Genomic DNA, 14,004 nt, shown 5'->3' on the forward strand with positions numbered 1-14,004 from the left:
TCCCTGGTTCATTAAAATGTATCCACTTTCTGTGTGGCCACTTACATAATGTACCAAATAAGCTCCCAAATTATAAACACTGTAAGATGCTTTCTAGATGTGTATTGTTAGATATTACTGTATGTTGAAGAGTGAGTTATCTAGATGATCCTAATTGGTTTGTGTCTTTGAGAAGCAGGATGGGAGGGGGGGGGCAGATTATGTATCATCAACATTAATGTTTGTAAGTAAACCCAAATAGTTTCTCCCAGAAAATGAACATATCCAACATTTTTGTCAGAACAGTCCAGATCTCTGTCTAAAAGCTCTTATCACCTTTTGCAGCTACAGTTTGAAGATACAGTATCATCAGAATTTGAAAAAAAGTTTTAAAATTGTGATATCCATGGTTTATCACTGGTCACCTGTTTGGCCAAAAGATTTTAAAAAAAAAATCAAAGAACTGGTGGAGGATTTTTAACCCTTGAACCCTTTGTTAGTTTTCAATGTATTTGTTGATGGTTGTGTTTAATTTTTTAACAGATGACTAGGCAGATGTATCTCCGGTATGGCCGTTAAGAAAATACACAGGCTTTTCGTGAAGTTCATGTGCCTGTGGATTTTAGCCTCCTCCTCCTCCTTATCTGATGCTGCTCCTGAGAGATCTTCCCACAACAGTAATTATCCACGGGGTGACTTTCAGGACTCCACCATCAGGATGAGTGAGTACAGCTCTACTATTACTTGTATGTATGTATGTATATTAGATCCTCCTGCAAGCAGGAACTCGCGAAGAAGCCTCATTGGCTTATCAAAGCCGCAAGCTGACCGAAGCCAGTCTCTAACATTCATATTTAACGTCCATGATTATGAATTGTCAATTGTCAACAACTCTGTAACTGGGCGACATACATTAATCTGGGAGTGACTCAAACCGGGGACTTACAGATTTAAATGGAATTCAATAGGACCTCCAGAATTTTTTAAACTTATTTTTTTTGAAATATAAAAAAAAACATTTTTCTGCTTCTTGGTAAAATTAGCTTCAATCCAGTTAAATTAATTTGCCCTCTTCACTTTAATACCTGACTCCTTGTAATGAAATATTACTTTTATGTACATTACATTATATATATATTTTTTTGAACATGTACGTAAATTTCCTTCTTCAAGTTGGATGCATCATGATTCTGTATGAATTATGCCATCTTAATTGATAACTTAAAATCGTTTAGAATTCCATTAGTTGGCAATTTTTCCATAATTTTTCTACAACTGTTACCAATGGTTTTCTTTTTCTTTCTTGTTTTGTGAAAAAAGCAAATTATTAAAAGAGATCGCAAAGTCACACATTTTGTATTCACTTTATGCCTGATAACCTACTTATAGGTAATGCATTAGTCTACGCTTCCTGCATTTCTGTAGTAATCTGACTGAATATTAAAGTCAGGAAAGATTTGATATACTGTACCAGCAAGATTCTTCAGGATCAAGGTTCTTTCTCACAAAAAGCAGGTATCTTTACAAGTGACTGATTTGAGGCATTGCTGAGTTTATGGCCTGTCAACTGGCCTGCCAACAGGTGGGATAATTATGAACAGAAATATGGTTAGCCTTTCAAACTTGATATCAATACCCTCTCTTGCTCTGATTACTTACAACGAATCTTAGCCCAGCTCTCTTTAATTAAAAGTACTTACACTTATTCAGTTTTCTTCCTTGCTTACCTTTCTCCTCACAACCTCAGTACTAGTCTTGCTCTAACCTGTATCTCGAGCGACGTACGACTCTTAAACATCCAAATCTGGTATTAAAGTTTGGGGGTTTCTACCAATAGATAAATATAACAACATTCCAGCTATCCATGAACTGGTATGTAAAATACTTTCCTGTTGGGATATTATGATATTTGCAAGAACGAGTGGTAGAAACAATAGAAATGTTTAGCCAAGTACGTCCCCGCTATAAATGTTTCTTTACCCTATATTTTTTGTGAAAAACAGCCTTTCTGCCCATGGAGAGCTTCTTTGCTGTACTGTATCTGAGAGGGATATTGTTTATTGGTTATTGATTGGTTCTCATCTCCGACTCTAATACTAAATCCCACTACAAACTTTCTATTGGTTTGTCTAGTCACATTTTTCATTTCAAACAATTTTCTGGTGTGACGTTTGTTTACAAAAACTTATATTAAATGAGATATAAACACCGGGGTATTGTACTGTAGGGACCTCAAAGTAGACAATAATATTCTTACACCCTCTGTGAAATAACTAGTCAAAACTACCTTTCCCCAAATTTCCGGGAATTTCCTAATTCTTTTTTTCAAACCTACTGTGTTGGCCGCCATGATGCAACCAGGGTGCTTTAAAAAAGATGTTAACGAGCCACTCGGAGACTGTTCGGAAGTTGGTGCAAAATGCTGGAGTGCCAAGCATTTGGTTATGTAAACAGGAGAGGGGGAGAAGGAGCAGGGAAGGGAAAACGATATTATGTTATTCCTGACAGGAAAAGTTTTCCAGAAAAGAGAGAACGTACAAGTTGCACAAAAGCACCAGGCTTGCCCCTCTGTTACTAGTGTTGGCAGTATACTAGCATCATATAGTAACTGTCAATGTCCGCCACAAATGCAATCTGTTTAGCAAGCTTCAGAAAATCATTTTCAGTTATTTGTGCCAAAGTAGAAACTTTTGGCTGGATAGCTCGAGACCAGTGATCCCAGTCAGTATTCTATTGTCCATTTACATATATAGAAATTAAAAAAGAAATATACCTATTGTCCTGTGTGTTAAGCATGAACAGAACCAGACGGGGAGGTACTTGCTCACTAGTTCCACCAGACCAAAGTTATTACCACACCGTGTTGCTACATTTAGAGTTGAAAGACAAGCAGAAGAAACTATATTGTGGCAAAGACAGTTTAAGTGGGATAAATCCTTCATATTTAAATATTCCATCCTACCAATTGGTGAAAATGTGGACAGTGCTTTGCAATAAACAAGAAACTAGCTCTAAGGCAATATTTAGCCTAGTTATGCTAAACTCAGGACTTTAACCTTGTTACAATTCAGCTAAATATATCTTTGTGAACTTTTGTTCCGATAGAAAAACAGGTTGAGAATTGTCAGAGCTGTTTTTTCCTTTTTTTTTGCAGTCATAAAAATCTGTGTTGCATCACATTTGGTGATGGTTCTTTTGTTGATCAGAATGTCAAATGAATACAAAATTCCTTCATTTTACAACCGAGGTACTTGTTATTCGTATGCAAAGTACCTCGATCCAGTCACGCAGAATTTTACTTGTGGTGAATTTGTGTTAGATTCAAGTTCAACTTTATTAAATCCCAGAAGGGCAATCGCATGCTCGCATTAAACTTATAAATACATAAGAATGCATAAAAATAAAATATGCAATTAAGAGACAAAGAAGTTAAAATAGAAAAGAACCAGAAACCTTACGATTGAATAGATTGTTATAAATGTTTAATCAACGGGGGATAAACAATGCTTTGTTTCGGTTTGGTAACAGCATATGGTAATCTCATGGGTCCTCTACAAGGGATTATTGCACTGTTTAGATATACATATAGGGGGTGGTTGTTGTCTTCAAGAATGGTGTTAAGCTTATAGCCTCAAGATAATGTTGATATGATGAGTCCACCATAAGCTGATTATCCCGTAAAATACTACTAGCTTGTCTAATAATGGAACCAATATACAAGACAGCCACACGCTTCAAATCACGAAATTATAAAAAAAAGGAAGGATGCGAAGACTGATATTAAATTTGTGTAAGTTATGGAGACAATACAATCTTGGGTTGATCCTGTCAACCAAATAATCAATGTGGTCGCGCCTAGCAAGCTGATCATCCATTACTACACCAAGATACAGTACTTGTAGGATGAGACATATTCTACCACGCTGTCTTTAATGGTTACCTCCGTGAGTTCCTTTGTGACTTTTCTAAAATCAGTTACCTTTGTGACTTTTCTAAAATCAGTTACCATCTTTTGGTCTTCTTCGCATTAAGGTCCAGAAAGCGTTGATCACATATATATATCACAAAACGATATATACAAGCACTATGTCATGCTTTATATTGTTAAGAGGGAGGGGCTATCCTTTAGGCATGCATGAGCATAGGCGTAGGAGGAGGGGGGTCTGGGGGGCTGCAGCCCCCCCCACCAACCAAAAATTTTTGTGAAAATTCGGGCAATATGCAGATAATTTTTCGGGCACCTACTGAAAGAAAAATAATTTGCAATGTGTTTTTCCATGATTAAAGTGATATTATTACTATCATTATTATTGTAACCACCTCCCCAATAAATATAACCAATATGGAAGGTAACACAGCAAATGATTGTATACTATTGGCATGCGATGTAATAACCGATGCATGCCTATATGATATGCATATTAACATGTTGAACGCGCTCGAAAATGTTGGTTATATTTCGGCTAAGTCGTTACAGCCCCCCAAATCAAATTGGGCTCCTAAGCCTATGTGCATGAGGTATACTCTAGTGTGGCAGTTAAAACTGTTAAGTGTCAAACAGTTATATACAGCAGCCCCTTCTATTTTAGACCCATAGCAAAGACCTGTGAAGATGGCTTTCTCACTAGTGTGGTGACAGATCTTGGTTGTATCATGTGCTCTGGTTAATCCCAACCTATGAATGTTCCTTTCCTGCAGTAGTTGTATGATATAGTATGTTTTACTTTATTTCTCGAATAGGAAGTCGCCGTCATTTTACACAGAACTTATTATACAGATTGGAGTGTTTGATGTAAACCTACAGCACTGTAGAGATTTTAAGTGTAATCTTGTAAAATTATATTCATGGCTGTCAATTACTGAACTTGATTCTATTTAAAGATTTAATTGATTGATTTATCTAATAGAGTCACTACAGCAAGGGGCCTCATCAAATTTACTAAGCTGCAAAACCTCTTTCCAGAAACTTGATTATAGTTACAACTTCTTCTTCTTTCGCCGGAAAATATTCTGTGATGCCCTGATATCATTTGATTATGGGACTCAGCTAGTTAGGAATGTCATAGATTTAAGGAATATGTTCTGTATAAATTGAGTACTGTAACTCTGTCCCTTGAAAGTGTTTCAAACTCACCTAGTATATCCTATACGAAAACTGTGCATTGATCAAGGCTACATTACAGTGAATTTCCTAGATATTTCATCTTTATTATGAACGTCAACATTGAGTTGTATAATTTCCATAGCCCACAATTTTTCATATTATGTTTAATAATGACATGCAAGAAGCTAATCAGAATTCAAATTTCTTTCTACTTTCCTTTGCTATTGGAAAAATTCTCTCAGTAGTCATGGTAATAAATTGTGTTATTGTGGGCTGCAGCATCATGTACCAATAGATGAGATCGGGTGGGGGGGGGGGGTGGAGACAGTCACTTTCAAGTGAACAGCAACAACAGTACATTTTTTTTTTTTTTTTAGAAAGTCGCTGGTTGTGGCAGCAACATGATATCTTCAGAAACACTAACATACTGGAACATAGGAAAAAGTCTTGTTGCCCATTAATGTTGCAATATATGTTTTTGCATTTACAGAGTAAAATATATAATAAAAGATCTTATCCTAACCCCAAGCCTAGCCTACAATTTTTAACAAAACAGAGTGAGGTCAAAGTTGTCATCATTTATAATTACAAAGGACTAACTGAGTCGTCTGAAATTTGCAACTCTTGGGGTCAGACAAAATATTTTACAACCATCAACGGGGCAGAGTCAGGATTTTCACGGTAGTAAGGCTTAAATGTGCCATTAGGCAAACTTGTAGCAAGACAGGGTTTCAATGTAGACATGTGCTGACTTCCGTTCGACCGCCTTCAAGTTCAATTAATGATTCGTTTGTTATGTCTTAAAAGAAGTTTGGTGTACACCTCCCCTCTTTATTCTTCACGACTGCATCTTAGTTTAAACACAGGATGCAGTCAAGTATACCGAACGACTTCCTCTCTGGATCAAGTTTGTGTACACATTTCATCTGTATCGTGCTATTGCTATCAATCCCCAAGAGTGTCGTAAAAATAATTAGGGTTCCAGCAAGATCAGAGTTGTCCGCGCCAATTTACCCTTGACTAAACAAGCTCATCTAATATTGATGTACAGTGATGTTATCATGTTCAGATGTAAGATCTATTCGGTCTGTTGCATTCTGGGTGACTCACACCACTAGTGGTGTTTCATCTGTTACTTTCTGGAGGCAGGCCCGAGGTATGTTGGTACAGGTTAAAGTGTACACACGTATGGCATGCTGGAGGAAAAGACAGGATTCTCATGTGGCAATATGGAAGAAAATCATGTGGATTTAAAGGGTCATCAGAGTATTGGCTACAAATTTGCTAAAACAATTGGTAACAGTTTTGAAATACACCTTCCTGATTGTTCGGGGTGGTTGTCGAATTTATTTCCAGATATGGAATAGTATTACTTTAGACAATTCAATATGTCAGTGAGGAGGAATCACGATAAGTTTGCGGGTGGCGGTGAAATATTTGTTGAAATTGAGGCATCGGTGACCATTCTTTGAATAAATAGATAATTGGGAGCATTCTTTTGGACGATTAATAATAATAAATTCAAATCTGAAGTCTCATGTTAAATTTTTTTGTCAAAATTAACTCCGTCGAAAACAAATTTTTCTTTCACTCACTGTCTTACATGTCTCCACGCAAATCAGGTACTTTCCCATCTGTTTTGACAGTGCTGGTCATTGTTAAATCTTGTATGATATGGCAAAGCAGGATGTAATGATACACAATTTAGTATATGGAACTACTTTACATGACTATATAGATGCAAGTTCTACCTAAAGGAGTTATGTATAGGGAATGGTCATCATTGCCCCTAAATTTTATGCCAGAATGTTAGATAATCCTCATTTACTTCGCGCCTTGCTTACCTGTCGCCTCACAACCTTAGCACCTCATTCTACTGTGTCTAGTATGCCCTGGTAATCTTTTAACACTGTGCACCCTCAACGACGGGCTCCTCCGGTCGTTGCCCTTCCTTCTCATTCTACCATCCAGAGTGTCTACACATGCGTAGAATGTAAGATAATCCTCATCCATTCTGAAATCTCAAGCATTTTACTGCCACTATTTACATAGAGTCATTTAATAATTGTCTGTTTTTTGATCGGTCCTCAAAGGCTGGGAACAATTTGTAGGATTAGGGGCAGCTAAAGAAAATTGCTTTTGGAAACTCCTGGCAGTTTTTAACGAGCTAAAATTTGGTGCCAATGCTCATGACATTTGGGGGGTCGGTTAATTAAACGAGTCAATAAATAGGACCGACCCTTCAGATTTCATAAATTTCTCAAATAAAGCTTTCTTTTTATTCTTCTTTCCTTTTTATTCTTTCTGTTTTGTAGACGGTGCCATCAGCTCGACGCTTCCAGATTCAAACGGGGAATACTCTCTCTATATCGACACAAATATAAACTATACCTGCATACCTTACACGCAGATCCGGCCGCGCCAGACGAACATTTATATCTCGTTACAGAACCGAGAGAGGCATCTGGGAGGTTGTCCCTGTTCTCTGAAATGGAACCTTCATGCAAATAGATATCAGTGTTTCTGTTCAATTCCGTGGACTTTCAGGAGACCGGGAGAGGAAGAAGTTAAATGTTGTATAGACGACAGTTATCAGGAAGACTGTATTAATGGATATTCTTTTCAAATTCATTTTATAGGTGAGTTTTACAACTGCCCTTCAAAAATTTACTTTGTTTCTCCCTTACCTGCCTCTAGCTCTGCATCTGCACTTCCTTATCTACTTAGATGCAGGCTTTCGTTTTAGCACTGCACCCTCACTACTGGGGCATCCCTCCTCCCTTCCCCCCACCACACTTACTCTTCCAATTCTATCATCCAGAAGAACTATGTGATTTTTCACAAAATGTTTCTGCTGCTGGTTAAAGCCATAGGGGAAGCGTAAGTGGGCAAGTGCGTCAGAAGCGAGTGCCATATGCTAAAGCATTCGAGTCCTGTAGTTTAGTAGGTAAATAGGAGAGTGCGAATAAAGAGTGAGAGACTGTAAGAGATTAGCGAAGTAAATCCCCAGATATGAAAGTGTTGGAGTATTTTATTTGGTCAAAGGGCAGCGAGAGTGTGCACACACATAATGCAGAAAGATTGAATATAATCTACATTACATTAAAAACGCATGTCATGTTAAGCAAATGCATTTGATCAAACGGTTGTCGGGCAAGAAGAGTAAAATATTTTTCGTCCAAGTTTGCACTTGAAAATAGGAAAATGGAAAGTCGACATCAACAAGGAAAGAAATTAATACCAAATGATAACAGTTACAGAAGAATACAAGTGAATTATATTCTCCCTTTCTTTACTTGGAGTAAAAATGTAGCTGAAAATGGGGAACAATTTTCTGGACAGGGTAGCACCATTCACCGTCAGTCTTCTCGGGTCCAGGGTACATCACAAATTTGGAAAAAGTCTTTCTATGTGAGCTATTTCTGATTTACCTGAATGACTTTTACAGGACATCAAGGACATCGTGTTAACAAGACTTTGTAATTAAGAAAAAAAACAATGTAAAGTACGGCAGACCTATTCCCCGGCCTACATATCCAGGGCATTGTATTCACATAGCGAGACTTTGGGGGAACAAAACAAAATGTATATATATATATATATAGATATATATATATATATATATATATATATATATATATAGATATATATATATATATATATTTAAATATAAATTTGGAAAAAGTCTATCTATGTGAGCTATTTCTGATTTACCTGAATGACTTTTACAGGACATCAAGGACATCGTGTTAACAAGACCTTGTAATTAAGAAAAAAAACAATGTAAAGTACGGCAGACCTATTCCCCGGCCTACATATCCAGGGCATTGTATTCACATAGCGAGACTTTGGGGGAACAAAACAAAATGTATATATATATATATATATATAGATATATATATATATATATATATAGATATATATTTAAATATAAATTTGGAAAAAGTCTTTCTATATATATATAGATATATATATATATATATATATATATATATATATAGATATATATATATATATATATATATATAGAGATAGTTACATCATTATCCAGTTTGGGTAGATCCAGAAGGAAGAGAAGGTGGGTAGTGCCCCAGAAGTGGGGGCGCTGTTCCTAAACGTTCCAATCATGTAGTTTAGGTAGATATGGAAGATGCACTTGTAGACTGGGAGAAAGGTGAATATTGTCGCTTGTAAATCACCAAACCAGAAAGTGTTTGGGGAATCAGTGATATTCAGACACAAAAGGGATCGTTAATTACATCGATTAGCTGTTTGGAGAGAAAAATGCTTTTGCTGGGTCGATATTTATTACTTTTGATAATAAATTACTGCAAGTAAGAGATCATAGCTAAATTAGCCACAGTAATTATTCATTTTTGTCTTGTTCTTATTTCAACATAAAATTGATGTCATTTTTGTGACAAAAGTTTTGAAAAGTACTTTGGTTCAATTATTCTGTATGAAACAATGTCCTGATCACATTTAAGTGCCAACAGTTTTGACAGAAAAGGAATTGACGTTTAGAGGGACAGTTAAAATTGGTTTTTGGTGACAATGTCTTTTTGACATCTATACTCTAGCATATTTCAAGGTATCCAACTACCTCAGGTGGTACCTGACTTTGTCACATAACTTACATTATCACATCTTGACACATTGCAGATTATTTTGATATGCAAAGAAAAATTCATAAATCACATACTACACGATCTAGATTTCGTCGGCTAGAATTCATTTTAACTGGTAACGCTGTATATATCCTACTATTAATTGTGGGCAGCATCATGATGATATGGCAGCACTTTTACTGATAGGTTATTTGCATGACCTTACCCTTTATAAATTCTTTGGTCAAAGTATTGGTTCCACTCTACCGTGCCATTCTTACCACTTGGAATACCCACTGTTTCTTTGTGATGTGCAATGAGAAGAATAATCCTGTGCTCAATGATAGCTGACAATCATATGATTAGAAAGTTGATTTGTTAACCTGTCAGTCAAAAATATGTCTACAGAAGTGTACCTTATCTATGGATACCCTAGATTTAAAGTTGTCGCAAAATTTTATTATACAGATCTTGCTTCAAGTTAATTCTATTTATTTGAAATGAACTTACACAAGGGACTGACTCTAGGCCCAACCCCCCCTGGAGCCTTAGGGGTCCCAAAGCCTGAAAAACGCATGCTGCCATTTAAAATGTATTCGTATCCTCCTTGATGTTGACCTGTTGACCTATATTGAATTTATCTGGGAAGATTGATTGTAAGATCTTCTTGTATGTGATTGATTCTAATGTTGAAGAGGTAAAATAATTGGGTAACACTAGATTAATTACTCTATCCTCACTCCAAAGGGGCCTACAGTATGAAAAGAAATCTGGCCCTAGCGAATCGTTGCTTTGTTGCACTTCCAATATTTCTCGCTTCACTTGCTTTAATATGCATCCCATCTAATCCTTGGCCCAGGCCGCCAAGTAAAACCCTCACTTGTCTGAATGCCTTCAACTCTTTAATAGCTTGAATTGTGACAACTAATGTGTTACTTGGTAAAAGAGTCATTGAATTTGTAACAGTTTCACAACTTTGAAGTGGTTTTCTGATTGGTAGTTAAATAATACTAACTTAAATAAATTTGCTTTGTGTTGCCTTTATGCTGAGCTCGATCATTAAGACACCAAAACAAAACGGTGTCAAAGAGGGGCCAGCTGAGGGCATTATCATATATAGATCATAATATTGCCTGATCTTTACTGTTTAAAAATGTGACAGAAAGCCCAGTGCTCACAAGCAGGTGAATTAATACGCAGGGTGAACCTGTTTGCAGACACTTCGGATGATTGACTCAAAACCTCTTTATGAGCAGTTGTTTGCGGAACAAAAATCATGGATGAGAAAACACAAATTCAGGTGCTTCAAACAGTTTCTTTGGCATCAAAATGATGACAAATGATTCCTTCCATAATTACAACGAAAATTATTGTCATCAATTAATTACCCATGGTATCCCTATGTTACTGATGGGGAGTCCATGTTAGAAAGTTGTAAACATTTGTTTTAAAGAAAAGATTTAAAGATAAATGTATTTTTAAAATATTTTTTATTGAAATAAACAATGATGAAAGTTTGATATATATTTGTAAAGTCAAAAGGCTATAATTACCATTCTCGAATACTTAAAATGCAGAGCTGCCTTTGTAGTACCTTTAATTCAGATAATTTATAACGTATATTGCATTCATGAAATCTTAACTCACGCAAGTCACTGACAAAATATCAGCCAAATTGAATGAAAAATGATGATATGGCAGTCATTCAACTGAACGCAGTGGCAAAAAGTGACAGAATTTCGGCAAAATATCGCACGATCGCTATAGCTCAGCTGAAAGCTTTCAGTTGAGCTAAACAATGATTTTGAAAAAATTTGTAGTTTTGAAAAGACAGGATTAAGATCAGAGGATCAAATGATTAAAGTACCAAGAGGTTCCCGCTTTTCATTATTTCCTGCACATTAAACAACAACGGTATCTATATACAAGGTTGGCTGCACCAATTTTTTATGCCTGACCCCCCCAATTGGTGAGATTGTAGGGTCACTATTTACCTACTTTATCATGAAACCAGGGATGTCCTGATGGCAGAAGATAGTAACAATGTCGAAAATTTGTTTCTGCATCGAAGAGCACTTCCTGATCATGTGATGTGCAAAGTGTATTAATGGTAATGAGTTGGAAAATCTAGACCACTGATAAAAACATCCAGTCTGTACCTATATGCAGTGTTGCTCTAAAGCCCTTGAACCCTATACTGGGCTATGGATTTTACGTGCAACGTTATATCCAGTGTGGGTTGAAATATATCTATGAATATAATAATAATAGTAATTTATAAAGTGCAACATGCAAAAGCCTCTAAGCCCTATAATTTTTTCCAGTAAAACCTTAAATAATATTGAGTTTAACAGGGACTATTAAATTTAGTTTTCAAACGTTGTGTAGCGGCTCTGAAGCTTTCGTCATTATAATAAAATACTATAATTCCTGTACAGATAACTGCTACACATCTTTGGACTTATATAGCAATTCAACTAGATTGAATAGTATTTTGCTATGCTGGATATGCTGTATAAATTATTTCCTGCTTAAAAGGTTTGCTGTATAGTAGAAAATTGAGAAATAGTTTGAATGGTGGGGCAGGTAAAAATTATTTGATAAAGTTGGAAATGAGTGACCAATTTCTTTGGCTTTCTAGCATATTTTATATGCAACACTGATCCCATTAAAAGCATGCATGACAAGTTTGAGCCTTTGTTATGAGAATTTCAGGGATGAAATCTTTTTCCAAATTAAAGTCTAACAAGATCCTTTTTCAGTTGGATGAATCTTCTCGATCCATAGGTCAAAAGGTTTGTCTCATTTTGTCTTATGAAAGTCACCTGTTTCAAATATGTATCCTATTGTTCTAGCTGACCAACCACTTTGTTGCTCTTTTCAAAATTAATGTTGCCATCCTTCTTCTTTTTTCCTTCTCTTTATCAGAAATGACGACAACAGTCAGATCACCTAGTGTAGAATCCACAATTCAGAGCACCTCTAAACAGATCTCATCTTCAAGTCAAGAAATAGACAGTACAGATGTGAAATTATCTACGGGCAAACCCACTACGACCACAATCTCTTCATCGATGCCGACGACGACGATGGGAGCAACATTGCAAGTATCCTCAGAGGAGAAGACAAGCATTCCAAATCTTCAGACGGATTCTGACGGCAGTTTCCAGAAGGATAGTTCAACAAGTGAGTCCATTTTATATCGATTTGGCTTCCTCCCCTTAACCCTGCGTCCTCACTACATAAGGCACTCTGGCTCACCGTGTCAAGATTAAACGTAGGTTGCAATTAAGTTTGCCAACAATATTTCACTGTAAATATTTAAACCCTTTAAGTTTTGGAATTTCTGTTTTAATGACAAGCATGTCAGTAGTTCATGGAGTCCCACATGACCGCTGTCTTTGGTTCACAATGTTTTTAAATTCGGGCTATTTATTGTATTATTTTACATGTAAAGATATTTCGTGAAATTTATGGTATTGCATGCCGGCTTCACACTGTTACGGATTTAAAAACAGAATGAGTTTTGTATTTTTGTACCATTGCCATTCTTAGGTGGTAAACTAATTGTTTCTTAATGGTATAGCATCGACTCCATTTGATTACCTGTCTCCTCACAACATGATCACTCTCAGTGCTTCATCTTCCCAAAGTCTTCATTTTGTAAATCTTACATACGATTCTTTCCTTGAACTTATTAAAGCTAGCTATGCAACCAAGTGTCAACAAACAGCTGCTGGCAATTCATCAATACTTGGTGGTGAAGTGTAACATGAATGGAATTTGAAGTTGTGTATCTAGTAACCATAGAAGTATGCATTGACAGTTTCCCAAAACTGAAACAGCTAATTATGCCACCTTGCATGCTCTACATGAGTACCCATGAAGCTCAGTGGCATAGAAAGAAATATTATGCTCCTTTCTCTCTGACATATCACCCATAAACTGGCATATTTATGAGATTAAGTCTTCCAGTCATAAGGCACAGCTCATAAATATCTTCTGAACATTGTCCCAAATCCCATAATTGTCCTGTTCCCTTCCAAAACTGTAGTAGTTTTCCAGCATTATTGCAAATATCTCCTTGACAACTCAGTTCTCTCTTCAGGTCCCTTTGAATTCATAATCTTTTGAGAGCAAGAATATTTACGAGTATGCTATAGCAAGATCTGAGAAGAATGAAATCATTTCAAGAATTACTTTTCAGAGCAAACATACTTTGGTCCCTTTAGATGATCAGACCCAGACCTCCTGACTCCTAGTAGATTGGTACTGGTTTCTGTCAATGGTAGCTGCTCAGTGTTTATTATTTAT

General features: G+C 36.3%; 1 protein-coding gene across 2 annotated transcripts in view; it reads left to right on the plus strand.

Annotated features, from left to right (window-relative positions):
• LOC139975763 (uncharacterized) overlaps positions 1-14,004 on the plus strand; it is a 73,130-nt gene that overhangs the window by 37,983 nt on the left and 21,143 nt on the right. For both annotated transcript variants that reach the window (XM_071983924.1, XM_071983923.1), the window contains exons 2-4: positions 523-701; positions 7,399-7,722; positions 12,619-12,876. In XM_071983924.1, coding sequence (XP_071840025.1) covers positions 548-701; positions 7,399-7,722; positions 12,619-12,876 — 736 coding nt within the window. In that variant the 5' untranslated portion in view covers positions 523-547. The remainder of the gene's footprint in view (positions 1-522; positions 702-7,398; positions 7,723-12,618; positions 12,877-14,004) is intronic.

This window comes from Apostichopus japonicus, chromosome 11 (genome assembly GCF_037975245.1).
Source record: "Apostichopus japonicus isolate 1M-3 chromosome 11, ASM3797524v1, whole genome shotgun sequence".
Classification (NCBI taxonomy): domain Eukaryota; kingdom Metazoa; phylum Echinodermata; class Holothuroidea; order Aspidochirotida; family Stichopodidae; genus Apostichopus; species Apostichopus japonicus.